Genomic DNA, 26528 nt, shown 5'->3' with positions numbered 1-26528 from the left:
TGCGCACCGACCCCTCTCACTCTCCAGGCTTCAGGAAGCTATCAGCAAGCCTGGGGAGCCCGTGGGAGTTCCCGCAGGGCTCCCTAGGCTGCGGATAGCAGCCTACTGCCCGGAGCGCGGGGCGTGCTGAAGCTGCGGCTGGGGGTGGGGATAATTTTTTTTCTCTTTATTCCCCCCCCCCCCAAAAAAAAACCTAGGTGCGTCCTATGGGCCGGTGCGTCCTATAGGGCGAAAAATATGGTAGTTGTATTAATAAGTTGGCACTGCTGCCGAGCACACAGATGGCTGAAACCAAAGCACAACCTATGGAGAGAGCCAAGAAAGGACTCCTTCAGCTATGGATTCCTGGTCTTATACATACAGGGCTGGATTCAGCGAAACAGATACACTGTCAGGAACCAGAACAAAGAGTTTTGCTAGCATAACAGGCCTTGTCCTCCTAAATTGGTTCAGGGGACACTTCGAGAACCCCTAGAAGAACGGGCAGGGGGAGGAGAGGGAAGATTGTCCCGTCCAATCAAATTAGCACACAGTTTAATCGAGGGGCACATTGGCAGAAGGGTCATGAATCGGGCGAGAGAGATTGAAGGAATCCACTGCTGGGCATAGGGCTCCTGAAAGGCAAGCAAGAGTAAAAGGGGGCACGATTCATGGAGGTTGCAATGGTTGTGCTTGTTTTTTCCTTCCTCATACACACAGAATTGAGGGGTACAGAGGCAGCCACCTCCCCTTCACACACACACACACACACACACACACACACACACACAGAGAGAGAGAGAGAGAGAGAGAGAGAGAGACTTAGTGATTAAGTCATTTTGTCAATCAATAACATTTTTTTTTAGCAAAAAAAAGTGCCATACAGAGGGTTTCAAAACTGATTTCCTCCCATTACCCAATAAATGCAAACTGCATACAGAAGAAATGGAGAGGTACAATATCTGAACCCCTTGGACAGTTGTTATTTTTGGCAATGCTTGTAGAATCTCCAAGCTCCTTCATTTTATTAAAACATCCTACCCTTCAGCTACAGCTCTTAAAGACACACTATACCAGGGTTTGGTCCATTCTCTGAAGTTTTGAATACTGTAAGGACTCCGCAAAAGACAAGGAGTCAAACTCTGCCTGATTGGTCTCTGGAAATGGCTAGACAAGCCTCTACTGCTCCTCTTAAGAACCTCACCCTTTGCCTGGGGGTTCCCTCTGTGGAGGGGAATGTAAGGGTTGCTACACAGCTTCTGAACTTCGGAGTGTCCCTTCCACACAATGCATAAGATAAGGGAAGCCCACAGGGTTAATGAATTACTAGCCCAATGGCCAGAGACATGTGAGCTGTAGTTCAAGAAAAGGCTCCCCACTTCTGACCTAGCTAGAGCTTCTTCAAAATTACTTTTCCCCTTTCCTCCATCCAATCCGAACTCTTGCCTAATCTCCCTTTTCTGAAAACAAGAGGCCAGGTGTTCTACAGAAGAGCAGCTTTCTGCAGGCCCCACCTCCCTCTAGCTGCAATGTGGGGATCAAATACGGAGTTGCACAACATGGCTGTTGAAAGGAGTACATGCTGCAGGTGGAGCACTTGGGAGCGTTTGGAGCTGCTATATAAATGCTAAGTAATGCTATACTAGTAAATATTAAAGTTCGCCCGAGCATGGAATAATTAGAACGAGGCTCCCTTTTAATTGGTTGGCTGGCTACCGTTCTTTGCTCTAGGATCAAGTCCTGATCCTTGGGTCGTTTGTTTTTTTTAAATGTGTCTAGGCATACTACAGTCTAACATTTTACACCAGTTTTTTTTATATAAAAAAGATAATACAGCCTTGTCTTTCATAAATCTTATTTTCAGCTGCTTCTCCCTTTCTCATGAACTGGAACCCTTTTAAACTTAAACAGGTAAAGAGTCGCAGTACTTAATACTTAACGGTCAGTAAGAAATACTACCTTGGTTTCCACTCTATTTGCAGTTCCCCTTCTACTCTGCTATAAAGCCTCATTCATTGGGGACAGGGAGTCCCAATGACCATCTGCTCTGGTCCACAGGACACAGGCCGCCTTTTGCATGAGCTCATAGCTGGGCCACTGGGTTGGGTTAAGTGAACAGACAGCAGACAGGCTGGGGATCAGAGAGGGGGAAAGTGAACAGTCAATGGAAGGAAGGTAGCATATTTCCAAAGGGAAAAGGGAGAATTAAAAGGGAATCGTCTAGGATCCGGCTTCCTGTTCCTGTCCTAGGGCTTCCAGGAGCAGACCCATGGGAGTGCGCTTAAGTCCGATGCTCTCTATCTTGTTCTCAATCTTGTTTTTGAGGTTCCGGAGACGCAGGGAGGCATGGATGAGGGTCACTGCAGTGGAGAAAGGGTCGGGGGAGGTAGAAGGGTGAAATAAATAAATTAAGGTCTTACGTATATAATAAAGGTTCATAAATGTACCAGGCAAACACATACATATATAGGCCACAGGTCTGAAGCTCCACAGGAGAGCAGCCATGGAGCCATTTTGACTCCCAGGCTGACCAGGTGTTTCTTCTGCAAGGTCAAATGGAAGAGCCTCCCCATTGTCTTTTCCTTCACAAATGCTGTCTTAAGGGTATGTCTGTGTATGAATAGGGTGAGCCTGTAACTTGGCTCAGGAACTAAAGGTAAAAGGTAAAGGTACCCCTGCCCGTACGGGCCAGTCTTGACAGACTCTGGGGTTGTGCGCCCATCTCACTTAAGAGGCCAGGGGCCAGCGCTGTCCGGAGACACTTCCGGGTCACGTGGCCAGCGTGACATCGCTGCTCTGGCGAGCCAGAGCCGCACACAGAAACGCCGTTTACCTTCCCGCTGGTAAGCGGTCCCTATTTATCTACTTGCACCCGGAGGTGCTTTCGAACTGCTAGGTTGGCAGGCGCTGGGACCGAGCAACGGGAGCGCACCCCGCCGCAGGGATTCGAACCGCCGACCTTTCGATCGGCAAGTCCTAGGCGCTGAGGCTTTAACCCACAGCGCCACCTGCGTCCCTGGCTCAGGAACTAAGTACTTATAATTACAAAAGACTGGCCAGGCTCCCCAGGGTATCAGTCCAGTAAGCATTAACAGGTAACTTGCCAGACAGGTAAACAACCCACTCAGATTTCTGCTTTAGCCCGCCCTTTCTGTGATGTAGGTATGATGTATCTGGGGTGGTGGTCTTTGACTCCAAGGTGGGCAATTTAAATGTCTATATAAGGGCGGGCACACCTTGGTTCTGGGTCCTCCTCCTTCTCCTGTGTGTGAAGGGGGAACCCTGTTGCAACAGATCAGTAAAGATCAGGCTTACTAGCTGCTTTGCTTCTCAATATTCTCTGGTTGGCCTCTGTTTTTTTCCTCTGACCGATGGAGAACCTACAAAGGACTCTATAAGGACTCTTGAGTCCCCCATAAGGGAATAAGGGCAGATTTTCGTTTATTACAAGGGAATTGAAGTGTTAGAGGCAAAGCATGGAAAAAGAAATAACTTATGTTCTCCTGCTACAGATCTCTTCCTTCAAGAAGGGAAGCAGGACAGACTAGTACCATGAGAGCCAAGAGAGTTGCAGGCAGTTCCACAGGAGGAATCAGGTCAGTTCCCCGAGGTCATCATCTCGACTGTCTATCCAGCTTTGCTGGAGCAGCCGCAAAGCAACCATGCCAAAAACAACCTATTAAAAGAAATCTTCCTGCAGACAAGACTCACAAGAGAGTCGGCCATCTGCTTAGTGATACAGTGAATAGGGAATTCAACTTGAATTGGGAGCAGGAGATTCAAATCCCTGCTTGGGTTGACCAAATCACTACTGGCCTACTGACAAAAGTGGAATCTACGCACATATAAAAAAAGCTGTAAAAATGGTTTTTTTAAAAAAAAATAATTGAAAAATATATTGAATTTGCCATAAGTTCACCATCACCACCTGGTGTCACATTTGTATATTGCACTTTACAACACGCTTTAAAACGTTCTGTTTGCAGCTGTATAGCAGAGTCCAAGGTCACTTGCAGCAAGAATAAAATAGAATGTGCCAGGGACAGGTTGGCAGCACCGGGGAAGGGGCAAGGGTTGCACAGCCCCTGCTGGCCTTGGGAGCCCGGGAGCACTGGGCCATCGCCTCCAAGGCCACCTTATGTGCCAGAGCCCAGTGGAGGAGAAGCGTGGGGTTGCTGCAACTCTGCTCTTCCTCTCCACTGCACCCACTGTGGCCTGGTGGCATTGGGCCAATGCTGAGCAAGGGGCCTCTGCAGCTCCCTGGTACACTTCAGAGACCAGCAGAGGAGTGGAACAGCACTACCACCAGTGCCACTGCTCCCTCCCCTTTTGGTGGGCGGTGGCAGCAGCGCCCTCCCCCTTGAATGGCCCAGGGGTGGAGCACAGACGGGTGTCCCTTCCCTGGCCATGAGATGAAGGAGGCACCGCTGTCGCCACAGCCCTGAAGGCCAGCTCTGGTGCGGCTTGCCTCCCCCGTGGCTCCAACCTCAATGCGGGAGCCTGTCGTGGGGGCACTTAGCTGCACCCCCTCAAAATTGTGCTCTTGGGCCACAGCCCCACTACGCCTCTGGGATGTGCCCCCAGTGCTTTGACCTGAGCTTCCGAGACATAGGATGGGGTCTGCAGGGCAGTGACGTTAAGAAATTCTCATGGATGGGCCTGTAATGCTGGTGGTCAACAAAAGAGGTTTAAAGACTGTCTCAAGGCAAATCTTTAAAAAATGTGGCATAAAGGTAAAGGTAAAGGGACCCCTGACCATTAGGTCCAGTCGTGGCTGACTCTGGGGTTGTGGCGCTCATCTCGCTTTATTGGCCGAGGGAGCCAGTGTACAGCTTCCGGATCATGTGGCCAGCAGGACTAAGCTGCTTCTGGCGAACCAGAGCAGCGCACAGAAACGCCATTTACCTTCCCGCTGGAGCAGTACCTATTCATCTACTTGCACTTCTTGCTTTCAAATTGCTAGGTTGGCAGGAGCAGGGACCGAGCAAAGGGAGCTCACCCCATTCGAACCGGCGACCTTCTGATCAGCAAGTCCTAGGCTCTGTGGTTTAACCCACAGCGCCACCCGCGTCCCATAAACACCAACAATTTGGAAACATTTGCCTGAGAGCGCTCCAGTTAGAGAACAGCCTTTACTAAACGTGTCATGGGCTTTGAAGACGCCCGAACTCAGGACGCAAGGGAGAAACGTGCTAAGAGGAAGGCACGCTTAGCAAATCCACACCGTGATCAACTCCCGCCCGGAAACCAATGTCCCCACTGTGGAAGGATGTGTGGATCCAGAATTGGCCTCCACAGTCACTTACGGACTCATTGTTAAAACCGTGTTTATGGAAGACATTCTTACTCGGCTACGAGGGATCACCAAAGAAGAAAGTTAGTTCATTCATCCAGGGCAAAAAGGGCAAGGCTAGAGTAGCCCTGTCCGCTCTACCACAAGCTTTCCCAGGAGCTGTAGGAATATTTTCCATCATTCAAATCAATGAGTGTGAGAAGGAGAAAGACAGGCAAACACAGCCTGGGCTGTCGGTAAAGGTAAAGGTAAAGGTAAAGGTAAAGGTAAAGGTAAAGGTAAAGGTAAAGGTAAAGGTACCCCTTCCCGTACGGGCCAGTCTTGACAGACTCTGGGGTTGTGCGCCCATCTCACTCAAGAGGCCAGGGGCCAGCGCTGTCCGGAGACACTTCCGGGTCACGTGGCCAGCGTGACAAAGCTGCATCTGGCAAGCCAGAGCCGCACACGGAAACGCCGTTTACCTTCCCGCTGGTAAGCGGTCCCTATTTATCTCCTTGCACCCGGGGGTGCTTTCGAACTGCTAGGTTGGCAGGCGCTGGGACCGAGCAGCGGGAGCGCACCCCGCCGCAGGGATTCGAACCGCCGACCTTTCGATCGGCAAGTCCTAGGCGCTGAGGCTTTTACCCACAGTGCCACCTGCGTCGGTACCCTTGCCTAATAAAAAATAAAATAAAAAATAATAATAAAAAATACTGTAAAATAAAATGCTGAAAGCAAAATAAACTAGGTGAAAAGAGCAAATTTGCATGATTTCTCTTAAATTGGATGGCTCTTTCTGCATTTTAAATTATTGTGCATACTTTATTCTGCATAAAGGAAGGAGCCATGCAGATCACAGAAGCCCCACGACTGGCTCCTACTCATCAAAAGATTTCTGCCATTGCACCAAACACTTTCAAGCTTAACTTCTCAACCACCAGCACTAGAACTTTACTTTTTTTAAAAAGTGAAAGCTGAGAGACTCTGGACTTAATACCACATGATGTAGATTTTCTGGGCTCCAGCAGCACTGCAACATGCACTGAGCCCTAACTTTATCATGGAAACTCCGCAAGGGAGAACTGATCGGTGTATAAATATAGGACATTTTGTCTTACTTACATATTACAGAAAGAAGCGTCTGAGCATCAACCTAGCCTTGGTCTTTGTAGAACTAACAAAAGTCAGACTGGAATACAGATTAACACCAACCTTCAATCAACCATGACAGCTGTTCAATGAACAAATTTAATAGCCATGCAGCGATGCAATTTGTTTTGATGTTCAAAGGAACAGGCAACTTAGCCAGGAAGGTTTGTCTTCAATCTACCTAACTACGTAGAGGTTTGTGCAGAATGTGGGGTCCAGCACATTTGGGAGGTAGACCCCTGAGCACCGGGGCTTTTTGCAGAGGCTATGTGTTTTCAGATTCATCTGAACCTCTATGAGAACTAGAGGGTTTTTTTTATTATAAGAGAAAGCTAAGATACTGTGGTTTCCTACATATCCACATTCAGTCCCACAGATTGAGGTATGTGTGGGTATGTATGAATACTTTTAAGGATTGTATGAAATGTATGTTTGCATATTCGTAACATGTATATATTAATGTTGAATTATTTTAATAATAATAAATTATTAAAAAAATAAATACTGTGGTTTCCATGTCAGAATATATTCTACTCAGGAATGGTCGGAGAATGCAAACTGTTCTGCTTATTGCACTACTGAATTATTCTATACTGAAGCTAATGTTCCATGCAAACATTAACAGAGCACTAGATTTGCAAGATCTCAGCAACAAGACACAACAATCACATTAACCTGGATGTGCCCCTGCCATGTCTACCCCATTTCCCTTTCGGGACTTACACGTTATGGGCAGAGCAATGAAAAACAAGAAGGTGGCAGAGCCATCGAGAAGAGACACCAGAAAGTACGCCGAGCCGAGGATGGTAAGGAGGCAGGTGCCGGGGTAATTCCGCCGGAAGCGTCGCACGGGAGCCTTGTTTTCAGCCGCCCAGATGAAGCCCACAAAGATCAGCGTCACGAGAGCAGCGCTCAGCAGAGTCAACAAGGGGCGAAAGTACCTGCAAGGAAACGGGCAGGGTGGGAACTAGGAATGCAATGTCAATTCCATTCAGGGGTGCCCACTTGAATAAAATATTGTGGGGGCCCAGGTCAGCCCCACCACCGATCACATGACGCAGTGCACAAACTCCATTTGAATGGCGATGCCCATCAACTTGGGGCAGGGCAGCCTCCTCAAATATTTTATTGTGGGGGCCAAAGCCGCCACAGGCCCCTAGGAGTTGGCTCCTATGATTCCATTTAAAGACAATACAGTGGACGCTCGGGCTGCAAATGCGATCCGTGCAGGATGCAAGTTCGCAACCTGTAGCGTCCATAACCCACAGTGGTGCTTCTGCTCACGTACAGGTTGCGATTTGGCACTTCTGCGCATGCTCAAAGCGTGATTTGGCGCTTCTGTGCATGTGCGACCACCGAAACCCAGAAGTAACCCGTTCTGGTACTTCTGGGTTTCGGCGGTCCGTAACCCAAAAAAACACAACCTGAAGCGTCTGTAACCCGAGGTATGACTGTATATCCTGTTAGCATGAGGTGGTCTTGTGGGCTGGGCCTTACTTTTAAGACCCACTTTAAGTAGCGGCCTTTACTATTTGGCCAGAGAACTGGACATGGAGCAGGACTCTGAAGGGTGGTGAAATGAGTAAGGGCCTTTCTTGCTCTCATCCCCACCCCCTATCACCCTGTGGAATATTCTCCCTAAAGAAGCTTGTCTGCCACTGACTTTTAACATCTTTCCGGCACCATGTCAATATTTTTTCTTTTCTCCCAGACTCTTTCCTGATCACTGACTGTTGGTTTGTCATTTTATGGTGATTGTGCTGATATAACTGGGTGGTTGGAGAGTTTTAATTACTGGGATTTAGTGTATGATCGCTTATAATGATTGTTTATTGCTGCTTATTTTTATGGGATTTTGTATTTTGTTATGTGCACTATATTTTTTGCCGTATTTTGCCTTAAAACCCTTTTGGCACAGGATGATGAACAAATGCACAGAAGACAGATCAATAAGCTTTGTTTACAAGAGATCACCATGAGTCCTGTTAAAAATAATGCAGATATAAGAGAACCTTGGCAGGAATGATTTTGCAACACTGATTCTGCTATTTCTTGCTCCTCTCAGGGCTAAATGGAACATTGCAGTTTCACTGCTGGTATATACAGCTTTACAGTCGCATCTAATCTAGGATTGCCATATGTCCAGAATTTCCTGGACATAGTTCAGTCCTCGAAAACAGATTTTCGGGTGGAAATCGCTGAAAGGTCCGGGAAAATCCGGCTGAATGGCAGTCAATGTCGGTAGTGTAGATTTTAGCAAATTTCATTTAAAAATAGTTCCAAAACAAGTTCAACAACTTTGGCTAAAAAGAAAAAAAGGGGGGGGGGAAAGCTCAACAACTTTTGTGTTCGGATTTTCACTTTTTGAAATATGGCAACCCTAATCTAATCTCTGTTCTGTTGGAGTGCCTGCCATTCACCTCTCCTGTAAGGACATCCTTTCAGTCCTTGTAATATTCCATTCTGCATTTCGCCATCCTGAACCATTTGGTATCACCCACAACATTTACGTTTACTTGGAATGGAAAATGTTGAGCTAGATGAACCTCAATCCTGGAAGAAAATTCTCCTGTTCACAAAAGCCATGTTTCGAGCCCAATACCATTGTTATAAGAATTTTAAGATCTCAAATATAGAATAAATAATCATAAATGCACACATATCTAAATATATGAACCATGTGTCTGAAAGAGTATGGGAGAGCAATCCTGAAGCCATTTTGAGTCTCCCAATGACCTCAGATATTCCTCTGCAGTAAGGGAGGCGAATGGGGAAAGCCTTCCTATTGTCTTTTTGCTTACAATTGCTGTCTTAAGGGCATATTTGTTTGTGAACAGGGTGAGCCTGTGACCTGGATCCAGGAACTAAAGTCTTAACCACCAGGAAAAAATGGTCAGACTACCCAGGTAATACAATCAGTGACCATCAGCAGGTATCCTGGCAAACAGAATTTCTGCTGGAGACTGCCTCCTTCTGTGATGTATGTATGGTGGGGGGGGGGGGGGTTGGGGGTGGTGTCTTGGGCTACAGGGTGGGCAATTTCAAAAGTCTATATAAGGGCTTGCGCACCATTGTTCCGAGTTCTCCTCCCTCCTGCGTGTGGTGAGTGGGGACCCTGTTGAAACAGTTCCTTGAATAAAGATCAGGCCGCTTTGCTTCTCAATGTACTCTGGATGGCCTCTGTTATTTTCTCCTACCGATAGGGAACCCACTTACAGACTCAGTATGGGCTCCGGAGTACCCTATAAGGGAAAGGGTGCAGTTTTTTGTAAAACACTATATATGTCTACTGGGAAGTAAAAAGGTAAAGGTAAAGGGACGGACCCCTGACCATTAGGTGCAGTAAAGGACAACTCTGGGGTTGCGGCACTCATCTCGCTTTATTGGCCGAGAGAGCCAGTGTACAGCTTCCGGGTCATGTGGCCAGCATGACTAAGCCGCTTCTGGCGAACCAGAGCAGTGCACGGAAACGCTGTTTACCTTCCCGCCGGAGCGGTACCTATTTATCTACTTGCACTTTGACGTGCTTTCGAACTGCTAGGTTGGCAGGAGCAGGGACCGAGCAACGGGAGCTCACCCCATCACAGGGATTCGAACCGCCAACCTTCTGATCAGCAAGTCCTAGGCTCTGTGGTTTAACCCAAAGCGCCACCCGCATCCCTACTGGGAAGAAAGTTCCAGTAAATTCCACGAGACCTACTCTCATGTAACTGTGTATAGGAGAGGGAATAAAGGATTGGGTGTGGGGGAGCATGTTTGGAATCCTGAACAGCCCCCCCAAACAATTTGACTGCTAAGAAACACAGGATCTTAGGCTCTTGCACTGACAACAGCTTCCTAGGGTTGGACTAAATGTGACCCTCCCAATTCTACAATTCTATGATCGAGCTCTGGGCTCAGTTTAAGAGAAGCCCTACCACTTGTATTAGGGTTGCCTCCCTTTTTTACTGGGCCTTGTTGGCCGCCCCTATGCATTTAACCCCAGTCCCCCATACTGTACGTGCAACCCTTTCCCCAGGTTGGAGAGGAGTCGTGGCCAAAAGCTTCAGCTTGCAATCTGTCATCTTACCGCTCCAGGGACCGCAAGAGCAATAAATAAAATGAAAGGAAGTGAGGAGGGGAGGTTAGGAAAGAGGCAATTCCACCGTGCACACCTCTTTCCCCCTCCTACCCATAGGGATTTCTTTAATGGAGAATCAGCCTACAGCCCTGTCCTATCGCACTGGAATACAGTCCCCTTCTTCCCTTCTCCTCTGGCCACGTTGGCTGCCCCTGATGGGAGTTGGAGTCCAACAGCATCCAGCCGTAGTGACTCCTCCATCACCAATTTACAGCATCTGCAACCGTGGATACACAAAGGAGAGCCAAAACCATGGGAGTAGAGGGGGGGCAGGGAGGGGCAGCTGCCCCCCTAAATCAATAAAAATCAATTAAAATGCATAGCAAACTGAGGTTCTGCCCCAACAAAAGGCCTGCTCCCCCCCCCCACAAAAATCCCAGCTACGCCCATGGACAAAGCCAGAACATGCATGAAATCCAGTGCTGGATTTACGTATAAGCTAAACAAGCTATAGTTTAGGGCCCCACTCTCATGCCCCCCCCCCGAAAGTATACTTCTTAATTGTATTTTACTATTAATATACTTCTTCTTAACTGTATTTCTTAACTGGAAGTGTCTCCGGACAGCGCTGGCCCCTGGCCTCTTAAGTGAGATGGGCGCACAACCCTAGAGTCGGACACGACTGGCCTGTACGGGCAGGGGTACCTTTACCTTTAATTGTATTTCAGCTCAACAAATACATATTTTGTTATGTGCAAATGGCTTAAGATGCCTATTAGGTCCATAAATGACCATATAGCATGCATTCAACACAAAAAACAGCCACAATTTGTTGTTGACAAAGGGCAGCTGAACATATCAAGGGCCCCATTGCCTACTTTGATTAAATACATATTTTGTTCTGTGCAAATGGCTTTAGATACCTATTAGGTCCATAAATTACCACATAGCATACATATTCAACACAAAAAACAGCGACAATTTGTTGTTGACAAAGGACAGCTGGACATATCAAGGGCCCCATTGCCTTTAGTAGCTTAGGGCCTCATCCAACCTCAATCCGGCCCCCAACTCAAGGCATTTGGGGCTTCACCCCGGATTTAACCCGCTTCCCCCCGCTCCTCCTTTGACCACCCCCCCCCCCCCCGTCTGGCCCCCGAGGATGCTGCGCGCGTCTTTCGGGCGTGCGCCCCCGAGAGAGCGCAGCTTGCGCGGCCCCGGACTGACCCTCCGAGCAGCAGCCCCGCGCCCAGCACCAGCAGGTAGTTGCTCTGGTAGTACAGCAGGTTGTTGACGACGCGGTTGTGCCAGCGCTGCAGGTCTCGCACGTCCGGCGGAGACAGCCGGCTGGAGCCCAGCAAGAAATCCTCCAGCGCCCGCACCGGCGGCAGCCGCACCTCGGACATCTTCGCTGGCGGGCGGCGGGACGGGACTACCAGCCCCAGGATGCACCGCGGCGAGCACAGGCCTCGCCGCGGGGAGAGATGGGAATTGTAGTCCCGGCGGTGGGAACTGGACTCGCATCCAGTGACGGGTTTACGTATAAGGTGAACAAGCTATAGCTTAGGGCCCCAGTCTCTTGGCCCCACCCCCCCCCAAAAAATAAAGGGGAAAAACACACCTGGGTGTACATTTCCAAAGTATAAGATAAAAAAAACAAATAAAATAAAACCTTCATACAGCAACAGTGGCAAATGGCTTTAGATACCTATTAGGTCCATAAATGACCATATAGCAAATATTCAACACAAAGCCGGTTTACAAAAAGATAAAACAATAAATAGGGTTGCCATACGTCCGGACATAGCCGGAATATGGTAGTCGAAAACAACGCCAAACGCTTATGTGTCCGTGACAGTCCGGACCTACGGCAACCCAGATCAGCAGTGGCTTTTGGGGAGATTTTCCTAAAAAAATTAAAAAGCTTTAAAATTGGATTTTTTAAAAAAATGCTCAACAAAGCTATGAACTATAGCAACCCTAAAATAACATCAAGAAAAACCCAAGCATATTTTAAAACATGCACAAGTTTAGATTCTTGATTACTATTTTAAAGCTTTATTTTAAGAGAAGCTTAAAAGTGCCTGCAGTTTTGGGTTGGTGGGGGGAATAAGAAGCAGCCCACTGTGATCAGGGCGCTTTGCACAGCATGTGCCGCTGAGATCAGCCCAGCTTCCTCTGATGAAGTGCATAGACTGCAGCTTTGCCATGCATATAATGGGATTCCAGTAAACGTCAATCAAACCGGACATCCAGCTCTACTGCCACTCTTTTATTGCCTTCCAGGAATTTTTATATTTTGGGTTCTTTCTCAAAATACAAGATTCCTCTGTTCTGTAATGCTGAGATCCATATGTGGAAATTTCCCTTTATTTTTCTACATTGTTGATGTTTACAGGTTGCAACATTCATTTTATTCCCTTTCCCTCCCATGTTTTCCCAAGTGGCTCCACCTCAGTCTGGGTGTGTAATATATAATTGTTGTTGGGTGAATATCAATTATCTTCTTTCATTTATTAAAATATTTCAAATAGACTGCCAAAATACCACTGTGGATGCAGGACTTCTCCAGGCCCTCCATTTCCCATTCTCCTCAACAGCCTATCAGCTATTCTCACACTTGTTATTGGACAACTCCCATCATCCCTAACTGCCAGACCCAGTGGTCAGGGGTGATGGGAATTGTAGTCCAACCAGATGCAAGAGGATAGGTTTGTGCAACCTTCGGTTCTGTGCATTCTTAATTTAGAGTAAGCCCCATTAAACACAGTGTGACGTACTTTGGAATATGCATGCATAGGATCAGGCCTGCACACTTCCTTAGAAACAGGTCCCTCTGAAAGCAATAGGACTTACTTCCAAAAACCCAAAGGAAGTCCACTGAAAATGAGCAGCAGAAAATATTTACATTTCCCAAAAATATGGTATTTGTTTTGGGGTTTTTAAAACTGCTTTGCAAGATCACTTGTAGCCATGGCAAATTATCTGTATGATAGGTAAAGGTAAAGGACCCCTGGATGGTTGAGTCCAGTCAAAGGCAACTATGGGGTGTGGCACTCATCTCTGCTTTCAGGTCGAGAGAGCCGGCATTTGTCCGCAGATAGCTTTCCGGGTCATGTGGCCAGCATGACTAAATTGCTTCTGGTGCACGGAACACCATGACAGAAACCAGAGCACACGGAAATGCTGTTTACTTTCCCGCCGCAGCGGTACCTATTTATCTACTTGCACTGGTATACTTTCAAATTTCTAGGTAGGCAGGAACTAGGACAGAGCAACAGGAGCTCACCCCGTCGTGTGGATTTGAACAGCTGGATGCAAAACTGCACCAAAAATAACCAGTAGAGAGTGTGAAGAGCAAGATAATGAATGGATATGTGTCTGGACTGTACCACTTCAGAAATACAAGAGGAGATCATTGATGCAAACATTTAAGCAAGAAATCCCTGCCCATGCAGTAGTAGTTTGTTGATAAGGAATCTAACCAACCTTTTGCCTATGAATGAAAGAGAATATAAAGCAAGTTCCTCTGAACTTACACTGTTGCATCAGATGCATTGTGGGAGCTTGCTAAATTGCACTTACTGGAGCCAAAATGCACAAAAGAAGAAGAAGAAGAGTTTGGATTTGATATCCCGCTTTATCACTACCCTAAAGAGTCTCAAAGCGGCTAACATTCTCCTTTCCCTTCCTCCCCCACAACAAACACTCTGTGAGGTGAGTGGGGCTGAGAGACTTCAGAGAAGTGTGCCTGGCCCAAGGTCACCCAGCAGCTGCATGTGAAGGAGCGGAGACACGAACCCGGTTCCCCAGATTACGAGTCTACCGCTCTTAACCACTACACCACACTGGATCTCAAAACAGAAATCCATGTGAAGAAAAAGGGTGTTCAGGGGGCAGGGAGGTACACCTAATAGCATTGGCTCATGATCTGTGGCCTACCATTTTTCAAACAATATTTCCCCCTCATCCCTGCCACTCCTCCACACAAAGTGATTATTCATTCCCTCTCAAATGATGCAAATGAATGACCCCCAAGAGGACTATTAGTCCCAGGCTAGGTCTGGATTCTTCAGCCTCTGTCTTCCATCCCTTACAGAATGACAATAAAGCAAATGAGAAGCATTTGAACTTGAACTTTAATGATAGTTCTACCCCTTCTCCACCCTGTCCCCTCCAAATGTCTGACAAGAGCTGGGAACCTGCCTCCCCAGCTTCCAAAATCCAGGCTGAGCAGACTCTGAAAAGTTCTCTTTCCAAACACTCCACCCCACTGAGCCTTCTCACTGGTCCCACATGGGATGGGTAGCCAGGCAAAGGGAGCGCAGGAACAGGATACCCGAGGCGACAGCATCGTGAGGAGAGTTCTCTGAGGATCTATCCCACCCCGTCATAAAAGTCCAGTGGGATTCCCATCAGAAGCTTGTTCTTTCCCAGCCTGGGTCCTTAACATGCCCCAAAGCAAATGCTCCCCCAGTTGCCCAGCAAGCTTCTTCTGCCTGCCCATGGCAGGGGCTCAGCTGGGCTCAAAAGTCATCATCGTCACATATATCCAGGTAGACATCAAAGGCCTCGCGGTTGCAATTGCCGTCCGGGGTAAAGACGTATTTGTGGAAAGTGCCATCGACGCAGATAGCTGTAAGAGGAGAAATAGAACTGAGACACTCTGGACACAGCAGGAACGATTATCCAAAGAGAGCTTATGAGGAAGGAAGTTCAAAATTGGGCCTCCCTCCTATGTCCGTGGGTGGTGCTGTGGGTTAAACCACAGAGCCTAGGATTTGCCGATCAGAAGGTCGGCAGTTTGAATCCCTGCGACGGGGTGAGCTCCCGTTGCTCGGTCCCTGCTCCTGCCAACCTAGCAGTTCAAAAGCACGTCAAAGTGCAAGTAGATAAATAGGTACCACTCCAGCGGGAAGGTAAACGGAGTTTCCATGTGCTGGTTTGTTCTGGTTTGCCAGAAGCGGCTTAGTCATGCTGGCCACATGACCCAGAAGCTGTACGCCGGCTCCCTCGGCCAGTAAAGCGAGATGAGCGCCACAACCCCAGAGTCTGCCACAACTGGACCTAATGGTCAGGGGTCCCCTTTACCTTTACCTTACCTATGTCTGTGGCCAAGCTGTGGGAGTGTAGGAAGAGATTATAACAATAAACTCCACAACGTGGCAGCCAAACCACAACCCGAGCCAGGCTGTGTCCTCATGTCTAACGTTAGGGCCCGCCATGGGGCAAAACTGCAGCTGTTCTGCAGCGAGCTGTCCAGCAGCCGATACAACAGAGTCACCCACAGCCACCCATCAGTGCCACTCACCAATGACCGAGTTGACGTTCTTGGAGGTATTCCTGCCAAAGGCGCAGATGCAGGCAGACTCCGCTGGCACCGTGAAGCTGGCCAGACTCCACTGAGAATCCACGTACTGTCCTATCATGGGCCCGACCTTCCCCACGCGGGCCAGCCTGCAAGAGGGGGGAAGGAAGAGGGTCAGAAAAATACAGGCAGCAACGCTTTCCTCTCGAGCGCGTCGACCAACTACCTACGCTGAGCGCCGATTTAGGCGGGTATCCTTCAGGGCAAAGATGTGGACGGTTCCTTTGTCACTGGAGGCACAGAGAAATGAAGAGTCGTGGCTGAAGTTAATGCTGTGGAGAGAAGAGAAGGTTAAGGTGATCGGTGAGGACGCCTGATTAAAAATCTCTTCCCCACCACTGCATCCACGCAATGACAAATTCCCTGCGAAAAGAGCAGGAGAGGTAAAAGCAGAGTCGCCACTGCAGAGCATCTCTCCAAAGCCCCACAAAACTATCTGCCCAATGATCCTCAATGTTGCTGGACTGCCATGCCCACCTGGCCACTAATAATAATAATTTTTATTATTTTTTATTTATACCCTGCCCTTCCTGGTTCAAAAACTGGGCTCAGGGCAGCTAACAACAAATTTAAAACACTTAATTGTAAAAGAAGCATAAAATACAGCACAAAAACATGAATAACAATAAAATTCAAAATTCAGAAATCAATTTAGGGGAAATAAGCAATAGATAATCCCCAGGCCTAGCTGGCTGAATTAGTCCTACTTGGGCCAGCGAGGAGGCCAGGGGAGAATTAGCTGTGGGGTCTCAGAGTGGGTAATTTTCATAAAAGGGGAGGGGGAGGGAAGAGAAGAGAAGAGAAATAAAAGATCAGGCTGAATTCAAATTAAAGGCCAGGCGGAATAGCTCTGCCTTACAGGCTGACGGAAGGAGGTTAAATCCTGAAGGGCCCTAGTCTCATGGGAAAGAGCATTCCACCAGGTCGGAGCCACCACTGAGAAGGCCCTGGCCCTGGTGGAGGATAGTCTGACTTCCTTAGGGCCCGGGACCTCTAAACTATGGTTATTCATGGACCTTAAGGTCCTCTGTGGGGCAGACCAGGAGAGGTGGTCCCGTAAATACGAGGGCCATGCTGGCGGGGGCTGAGGGGCTTCCAACAACACCTGGCAGGGCCCTATCCCTGAAAATAACTGTAGTTGTTTTGCTTCCAAAAAAGCCTTCTGCTCATCTTTGATGGTGAACCACCTGGGACAATGATCTGCAAGCTGTAATTGGAGGACCAACAACAACATGCAATTCTGCCACACTCAAATGCACAATCAAGAATTACTTTATGCAAGCATAGTCTCCCTCTTGGACTACTGCAATGTGCTCTACTTGGGGCGACCTTTGAAGGTGACTTGGAAACTGCAATTAATCCAGAATGTGGCAGCTAGACTGGTAACTGGGAGTGGCCGCTGGGACCACATAACACCGGTTCTGAGAGATCTGCATTGGCTCCCAGTACGTTTCCGAGCACAATTCAAAGTGTTGGTGCTGAGCTTTAAAGCCCTGAACGGCCTCGGTCCTGTATACCTGAAGGAGTGTCTCCACCCCCATCGTTCAGACCAGACACTGAGATCCAGCGCCGAGGGCCTGCTGGCAGTTCCCTCATTGCAAGAAGTGAGATTACAGGGAACCAGACAGAGCGCCTTCTCGGTAGTGGCGCCCGCCCTGTGGAACGCCCTCCCTTCAAATGTGAAGGAAATAAGAAGCTATCCTATCTTTAAAAGACATCTGAAGGCAGCCCTGTTTAGGGAAGTTTTTAATATTTAATGCTGTATTGTTTTTAACACTTGATTGGGAGCCGCCCAGAGTGGCTGGGGAAACTCAGCCAGATGGGCGGGGTATAAATAATAAGTTATTATTATTATTATTTGGTTATACAAGCATTTTTAGTTACTACCATCTACAAACTATTTACAGTCTTTCTTCCTCTCTTCGGCACGGTATACTTTCAGTCTGGTAATAAACAGTCCTGATACCGCAAACTCATAGTATCAGCAGCACACTTCACCATATATCTAAACTATTTGTAAGCAGGTAGGTAGCCATGTCGGTCTGCCGTAGTCGAAACAAAATAAAAAAATTCCTTCCAGTAGCACCTTAGAGACCAACTAAGTTTGTTATTGGTATGAGCTTTCATGTGCATGCACACTTCTTCAGATAGCTGTAAGCAAGCGTACCAACAGCGTATGTGTGCTCTCCTCGTGCCTCACATTGCAAATTCTACTTCCTCCTTTTAATTGCATCTCCAGCTGACATCAATTAAGCTTGGAGTGCCACTCCCACATATTGAAAAAACTTCTGGAATGCTTTTTAAAAGTTTCCAGGAACTATTAATCTATTTCGTGAAGAATGTACAGTGGTACCTCTGGTTGCGAACGGGATCCGTTCCGGAGCCCCGTTCGCAACATGAGCAGAACGCAACCCGTGTCTGCGGGTCGTGATTCGCCGCTTCTGCGCATGTGTGTGATGTCATTTTGCACGTCTGCGCATGCGTGAGCGGCGAAACCCAGAAGTAACCCATTCCGGTACTTCTGGGTCGCCACAGGACATATCCTAAAAGAACGTAACATGAAACTGACATAACAAGAGGTATGACTGTATTCCTAACATGCATGGCTGGGAGTGGGTCGTTTCTCACCAGTACAAGGTAGCTGGATCTGTTCCCCTCCTGAGCTCCACCAGCTTCTCCTTGGTCTGGGTGTCAAAGAGGCGGATGAGGGTTCCTTTCTTAGAGGCAGAGGCCACCACAGTTCCCTGCTGGTTGAGAGAGATGCAGGCAATCTCGCTCTGGTGGGCGTTGATCGTGAAGGGGGCAGAGGAGGTCCCAGGCTTGGTGCTGGAAAGATCCTAAGTTGGGGACAAAATAGTTTTTGGTCAAAAGAAGAAGCATGATCTAATATGCAGCCTTGCTTGCTCTAAGTCACGTGACTGAACAGCCGGAAGGTGGGATTCTAAATGAACTAGTGATTCACATACTAGCACTTGACTGGGAATATCAAGTTTCAGCACAGCCACAGACATGGGAGGCTGGTCCAGACAGAAAATGCCCCTCCAAACCCTATGGTTTGTAAAGACTGATCATGTGCCACATCATGCTTGCATTCTCCCTCTATCCCCCCCCCCCCCTTGATCTCAGGATGTTTGTGTGCACTGGGCAAAACTCACCTGGCGATAAGTCACCTTATTACTGCAAGGACAAACCCAAGTATAGGGGCACTGCTTGGAGGAATTTCAGAAGCCTGGCGTGGTAGCAATGCTGATATTTGACCAGGCAAGATTTTCTGTTACCAGGGAGCGAGGCAATCAGTGCCCTGCATAGATCTTTACTCATCCCTGTAAAATAAAGCTGAATACAATGGAAGCCACTGTGCAACTTCTGCTAGCGCAGTAAAGTAGAGGGGAGCAGTAGGGGAGTGGGTGGCGTTGTGGTCTAAACCGCTGAGCCTCTTGGGCATGCTGATCGGAAGGTCAGCAGTTTGAATCCCATTGATGGAGTGAGCTCCCATTGCTCTGTCCCAGCTTCTACCAACTTAGCAGTTTGAAAGCACACCAGTGCAAGTAGATAAATAGGTACTGCTGCGGTGGGAAGGTAAACGACTTTTCCATGCGCTCTGACTTCTGTCACGGTATTCCGTTGCGCCAGAAGTGGTTTAGTCATGCTGCCTGCATGACCCGGAAAGCTGACTATGAACAAAAGCCAGCTCCTTCAGCCTGAAAGCAAGATGAGCACTACACCACATAGTCGCCTTTGACTGGACTTAACCATCCAAGGGTCCTTTACCTTTTTTTTTTAAAGTGCAGTAGAGGTTCTGTGGCATGTGTGGAAGCTGTTCAATTCATCCCATATAATACATATGCAAACTGTTTACCTTGACCCACACACAGACAGCTTTTTATGATGCAGGACACAGAATTCTGAATTGTTTCAATACTAGGGATGTGTTCACACCCTGCCTGTGACTGCTTGACAATCCATCTGTGAACATGGTTGCTTAACCAAGCAAAATAAACAATCTATCAATAAAAAACTAGAATCTGCAAATGAGCAAAAACATACAATTACTGAGCCAGGAAACTGCGGTTCCACCTGCCAGCTTACATACTACAACATGTTTCTGCAACGGCAAGGGACTTCCATGTGCTCTTCCTCTCCTGCTTTCTCAAACCCTCTGAAAGCCCTCAAAACCAGTGCCAGAGGGTTGGCGGGTCCCCTGGGTAGATTTTGGGGTACATACAGGGTACTGCACCAGAAAAATTACACTGGCAGCTTTGGATACAATCCTTGATGAGTAATGATAATGCCCTTGACCTTTCCTGTACTACATGGGAATGGGATAAACCGCCTCTGGTTCTGGATGAGCCAGGTTGTTTTTTTTTGTGATTAGAAAGATCCTTGGTACTGCTCAACAGAGGCATTTCCAAATTGTTAAATGACAGTGATAATAAACTAGCACTGACTAAGGATGGGTTTGTTGATGGTTATCCTATGCCTGCCTTTCCTGCCCTCTCCACTTACCACTAGCTGCAAACTGCCACATTTATGCCCAGGGAAAACCAGGAGCTGCTTCTCCAAGCTGGGGCAGAGATCACAGAGACCTGAGGTGGAAGGGAAAAGCAGACAACAATCAGAGCTGGGCTCGATTCTCATACATGAATAGGACTGTGATGGGGTCTGCTGACATAAGAAGGGGCTGTTCAGGTAAAGGTAGCAGGAGAGAGAGAGACTGTATGGGGCTCATACCTTTGGGGTTTTCCCGAGTGTCAAACTCAAAGAGCTTGGTGGGGTTATCTGGGAAGGAGTAGACGTAGATTCGATTCCGCAACACAATGATGATCCTGAAATTGGGAAGAGCAAAATAAAAGCACAGAACTAAATGGACTGTAATTTAAACTCTTTCTCTGCACATGTGCATCTATACATGCATGTATAGCTGAGAAGTGTTCTGCAAAGGATGTAGCTGACTTTGCATTAATGGCAGAGCTGCTCCTTTGGCTATAGAGCACATTTTTGAAAAAAGGAAAACTTCAGTTCTTTATTACCACGGAGGACTCAGATGAGAACCCATGATCCAAGCTTACATTCCGGCAGATATACGTTCAAAAAATTCTAAATGCCTCTCTCCCTTTCTCAAATTTGGCACACGCAGAATAAAATATGCTTCTGTTCCTAACACAGGCAGAAAAAGGTCCCTTGGAAAAAAAATGCACAAACATATAAAGTTCCCAAGACCTGATTGTGGTGAAAATATGAGGCACAGATAGTGCATGGCTATACGGACGTCATCCTCTCATTGCCACATTTACAGTATTAAAAAAACCTGTACACATTCATGTGTTCATTTTACTGTAGTCCTGTTTTTTTATTGCAAGACTTATGTTGGATCCTTGTGTTTTTTTGCTGATGCTTTTGTTTTATTGTCATCGTCATCAAGGCTGTTAAATTGTTATGTCCACTCACTTCAAACAACAGTCAATCGGTACACAATTAGTTGTGTTGTGTTGATATGGACAGCTCGGTTTTAAGAACATTCCTGGGTGCAAAATCTGGATTTGGAAATGCCATACACAAGAGTACTAGAAATGAAGATAGTGTGCCTACATTTATATCCTAATTTTTCCTCTGCTGTGAACATGACTCCATATACCCCATCCCAAATCAGCTCCAGAACCTGGTGAAACAGGATGATTCTTCAACATACTTGTCATGCCTCATGCGAACAGCCAGGGCTGGCTTGGTGAAGGTGAATTCTAGCACCAGCTTCTCTTTGCCCTCCTTCCCTTCACGGGCATCATCCCAGATCAAGACTACAAAGAAAACATTGGGGGTGTGAGAAAAGATAATCATAGAAAACCAACAAGGAGATAACTCCCCCCCCCCCTCTTTGGAGGTTATAAGTATTCAGTGATGGAAGTGAAGCAATTATATATCTCCAGAAATCACAACTATGCCAGATCGCTAACGTATTTTTCGCTCCATAAGACGCACCCGACCATAAGATGCACCTAGTTTTTAGAGGAGGAAAACAAGAAACAAGAGGACTATATGGAACTGGCCGAAATGACTGGCAGAATCCGAGACTTGGGAGAAGAAACAATCGAGGAGGACTGGAAAAAAATTTAAAGACTATTTGGAAAAACATTATAAGTTGTATGAATGCTAAAAAACGCACCTTTTAGGAAATTCTAGCTTCAGTAATGTTAAATTAAAGAAATGGAAATTAAGGTACAAGAAGTCAGAGATAGAATAATGAAACAACTTTATTGTGTTAAAATGAAAACGTACATGATTTGGGTCATAATATATTTGAAATTGGGTAACATGATAAAATGGAAGATACAATAAGTATTGAAACAAGTTAACAAATTGCAGATGTTATGTATCACAGAGAATGCAGGGTTGGGAGGACGCGGGGAAGTCCAGTAGATTTGGAAAAAAGAATAAGAAAATTTGTAACTTTCTTTTTCTACTTTTATAATATGCTCTTTATTCTTTTTTCTGTATTTCATAAAACTAATAAAAAATATTATAAAAAAAAAGAAACAAGAAAGCAACGCAAAGCCTCTTGAGCAAAGAGGCAGGAGCGCTCCTGCTGCGCTCAAGAGGCTTTGCGTGGCTATCCTCGAAGCCAGAAGAGCAAGAGGGATCGGTGCGCAGGGATAGCTGGCTTCTGGGACAGCTACGCAGCCTCTTCAGGGCAGCGGGATTAAGGCTCCCCACTCCCCTGAAGAGGCTGCGTGCAGCTAAGCCAGAAGCTAGAACAGTGAGAAAGAGTGCTGTGCAGATCTCCCTCTCACTCTTCTGGCTTCTGCGATAGCTGTGCAGCCTGCATTCACTCCATAAGACGCACACGCATTTCCCCTTACTTTTAGGAGGGGAAAAATGCGTCTTACAGAGCGAAAAATACGCTATGTTCTGACAGCCTCCCTCCCTTCTTTCCCTTAATACATACCTGAGATCTCAGAGAATTTGGGGTTGCCACCTCCACCGACAATAGCAAGGAGATTGGAACGGTGTAACATTTCAACCAATCCCACGCTGCCCACCTGTTCATGATCTGGAAGAGGAAAAAGAGAGAGGGGTACTTTTAGGACACACACCTGCGTGTCGAAGAAACAGGTGCCCACAATTCCATTTTCAGGCCCCTCCATTTCTTACCAAGGTGGCCTTTCTCCATGAGAGGCTCCACATTATAGATCCGAACCCCCGTCTCCATAGCACAGCAGAAGCAGCCTACAGTGGAAGAAGGAGCGGATTGAACATGCCTGGCTATTTTGTATGTATATTTTTATTGTCACAAACCACTTTTAGAGTTTTTAAATTTTGATTTTGCAGGGGCTGGAGGGAGCAGCAGCATATAAAATAAACGAAAGGAAATAAACACACACTGAAAATGTAGCATTTGAAAGTTTAGTCTGAGTCAGGATGAAGCCCTGCAGTCAATGCTAGGGCCCGGCCCTAAAACAAATGAAGCTATAAGCCTCCAAGCAGCAACAAAGAACTTTTCTTTCACCCATAGGTAACCACTGCATACTTTCCAATCACTTGGGATTGTGAGAAGAGCTTTGAGGTAGGCCTGAGTCCCAGCACCCCACAATTTGGAAGTTAACCACAATGGAAAGCTTTAGTCAGAGGCACACACTGCCCTCAGATGTTAGGCTGACATTGTCTCCTCAAGGCCCAAGATCCTTCAGTTCTCCAAAAAGAAAGGCTCAGTTTTGGGGGAGCTCATGACTCCTAGTAAAAGTGCAGTGGAGGATCCAAGCTGGAGATCCAGCAGGAGGAGATCACTTACTCTGATCTTGGTTGAAGCGGAGGCTGTTGACCCCACGTTGCTGTGCCATGATGAGCCTGTGGGCACACCCCTCAGTGGGGTCAGGAACACAGGGGGTACTGCTCCCACACACTGTTTCCCAATGTGATGGTTGCCATGAGAGGGAGAGGAGGAAGTCAGAAACAGAAATCAACACAGAGGAGCAATGCCAAGGACATGAAAAGCAGCTCCAATACTTTCCTGTTACATTTGTTATTCTCATTGTTTCCTGCTCCTCCAGCTTACAAATCTTGGCATCAAAATGTCAAAGAAATAAAAAACTATCTGACGTTTAGAAGACATCTGAAGGCAGCCCTGTTTAGGGAAGTTTTTAATGACTGATGTTTTTATGTGTTTTTAATCTTTTGTTGGAAGCCACCTAGAGTGGCTGAAGAAACCCAGCCAGATGGGTGGAATATACGGTAAATAATTATTATTATTACTACAGTATTATTATTATTGTCCTGGGACACCCCAGTCTCTGACTCTGGTTACTGTCAGTCTTGTCCCTCCTTATACAATATGTTTTTCTCTTCCTGTTCAGATTCTCTCTACCGCCCATAAAAACCTCCATGACACCCTCCCGTGGCCCCAGATCCCCAATACTGCCTCTCACCGCCTCCAGCTAACCAGCTCTGAGATGGGTTTCTTACCAGATAATTCCACTTTCCCCAAGTTTTATTGTACCATAACCTGCACCTGTGGCTTCCTCCGATCAATTTTCCCACTTGGGAGGTAATTCTCTGTAAATGCCCCTGCAACTGAGACCTAGGGAGGGCCTTCGCGATGGTGGCTGCTCCCAGAATTTGGAATACCCTCCAACTTTGGAACACCAGGGCTGGTGCCATGCAGTTTTTATTGTAATTATCTGTAAGTTTTCCCATTAGCTCTGCTGCAAGAGGCCAGCTTCTTCAGGCCTCTTCTCCTCTCAACTGTCATCTGGGGGCAGCCATTTCGTCAAGCTGCCTCAGAGGGAGAGGAAGAGATATAGGAATCAGGGTTCATTGCATGAGCTTTGCTGGAGTCCGGCTCCATCAGGCGCCTCTGAACTATGTCAGCTGCTCAATAGAGGAAGGACAGGCTAGAAATTGGTGCCTGAGTCTTGAGTTTTCTATTTTCCACTTCCTTCCTTGTCCCTTTTTCCTTGTGTGTGGCATTTTTATTTCTTAATTAGAATGTAAGCCTGTGGGTAGTCTTGCTTTGATTTCGTGTACGCTGATCTGGGAGCTGTTTTGGCTGATGAGCCAAGGTACAAATGCTCTAAATAAATAAATGAATATACATTGAAAATGGAATATCTAGACAATTATATATTTAATTGTCTTTAATGATGGTCGTCCGTCCCCCCCATGTTTTTAGCTGTTCTTATTTTATCTGTAAGCCACTTTGAGTCCCTGTCAGGGAAGAAAGTGGGGTGTGCATATATAAAAATACATAGGGGTGTGTGTGTGTGTGTATAATTGGTAATAATAAAGTGCCTTCTCTTCCCGCCCCCCGCCCCGACCTTACGGGGCACAGCCAGGCCCCCCAACCTCTTTTCCTGCCTCCCCAAATCCTCTCACGCAAACCCCTGGGGTCTCAGTTCGGATCCAGGCACGTCCCTTCGACCTCTTCCTGGCCCCAAAGGTGCCCGGCGTGCCCTGCCCTCCTTCCTCACCTGAGGCGCCCCTTCTTCCCCTGCCTTGTTTACCTGGACGTCGCGCTCCCCGCGCCGTCAACACCAGCCGCCCGTCCAGGCTAGCTTTGCCCAGGCCACCGAGAGGAGGCGCAGAGCGGCTCCGTATCACGTGACGCAGAAGGGACTCTGAAGCCTCAGCAGTCATATTGGAAACTGCAAGAAAGGCCGCGGGGAGGGAGGGAACCTTCGGAGCCGTATCGCCATAGGGCGGCCATTTTTGAAACTGGAAGGAAGGCGAGCGGCCATTTTTAAAACTGGCAACTCCGAGCTTTTCGGCGTTGCCGGCCGGTTTTGGCCTCGAGTTGAAGCTTAAGAGGCAGAAGAGGGGATGCATAACCTCCCTTTCAGCACTGCTGCTCTGGCAGCGAGCACGTAGTCTGCTAGTGGCTGGGTGATTCCTAAAGCAGACACAGTATTTTAGAATCATAGGGTTGGAAGGGCCAACAAGGGTCATCTAGTCCAACCCCCTGCAATGCCCAACGTGGGGCTCGAACCCACGACCCTGAGATTAAGCTTCTCATGCTGTACTTGAACTATCCCAGGACAATGTAATGAGAAAGCCCCATTGCACTGTGCAATGGAGTGGATTTGATCCCAGCTAGCTTCATGTAGAATTAAACCTGGCAGAGGAAGGGGTGGGGAGGAATTGCGCCTGCAGGCGAGATATTTTTTCCCCACACACATGGCGTAGCACTGATGAAGGCTTTAAGGGCAAGGTGGTGGCCCCATTCTCTCAGCACCACACTGATTATCTAGTAAAGCGATACCACGGATTAAAATCTTTTCTGGAAAAGCCCAAGAGGGCTAAAACCTACTGTCAAATTACAGGGTGCTAAAGGTCCATATAGTTAAAGCTATGGTTTTCCCAGTAGTGATGTATGAAAGTGAGAGCTGGACCATCAAGAAGGCTGATCACCGAAGAACTGAAGCTTTTGAATTATGGTGCTGGAGGAGACTCTTGATAGTCGCATGGACTGCAAGAAGATCAAACCTATCAATTCTGAAGGGCTCACTGGAAGGACAGATCCTGAAGCTGAGGCTCCAATACTTTGGCCACCTCATGAGAAGAGAAGACTCCCTGGAAAATTGGGAAAGATGGAGGGCGCAAGGAGAAGGGGACGATAGAGGACGAGACGGTTGGACAGTGTTCTCGAAGCTTTGCTTGAGTTTGACTAAATTGCGGGAGGCAGTGGAAGACAGGAGTGCCTGGCGTGCTCTGGT

General features: G+C 47.3%; 2 protein-coding genes across 2 annotated transcripts; both read right to left on the bottom strand.

Annotated features, from left to right (window-relative positions):
- Nucleotides 1-813: 813 nt before the first annotated feature.
- Nucleotides 814-11898, bottom strand: PRAF2 (PRA1 domain family member 2). The gene is made up of 3 exons (XM_083719962.1): nt 11688-11898; nt 7124-7341; nt 814-2339 (listed from the first exon to the last, which is right to left on the bottom strand). Exons 1-3 carry the CDS (start codon nt 11864-11866, stop codon nt 2200-2202), a joined length of 537 nt encoding a protein of 178 aa, XP_083576088.1. The 5' UTR covers nt 11867-11898; the 3' UTR covers nt 814-2199.
- A 2682-nt stretch (nt 11899-14580) lies between these two features.
- On the bottom strand, nt 14581-25391 carry WDR45 (WD repeat domain 45). The gene is made up of 11 exons (XM_083719383.1): nt 25287-25391; nt 23612-23722; nt 22975-23049; nt 22769-22873; nt 21518-21623; nt 20560-20654; nt 20335-20414; nt 18457-18665; nt 15999-16100; nt 15772-15917; nt 14581-15096 (listed from the first exon to the last, which is right to left on the bottom strand). The coding sequence occupies exons 2-11, from the start codon at nt 23658-23660 to the stop codon at nt 14987-14989; spliced, it is 1077 nt and encodes a 358-aa protein (XP_083575509.1). The 5' UTR covers nt 23661-23722; nt 25287-25391; the 3' UTR covers nt 14581-14986.
- Between the last annotated feature and the right edge of the window lie 1137 nt (nt 25392-26528).

This window comes from Podarcis gaigeae (genome assembly GCF_964106915.1).
Source record: "Podarcis gaigeae genome assembly, chromosome: 17".
In the NCBI taxonomy this organism is placed as follows: Eukaryota; Metazoa; Chordata; class Lepidosauria; order Squamata; family Lacertidae; genus Podarcis; species Podarcis gaigeae.
This window is presented reverse-complemented; position numbering and strand designations above follow the sequence as displayed.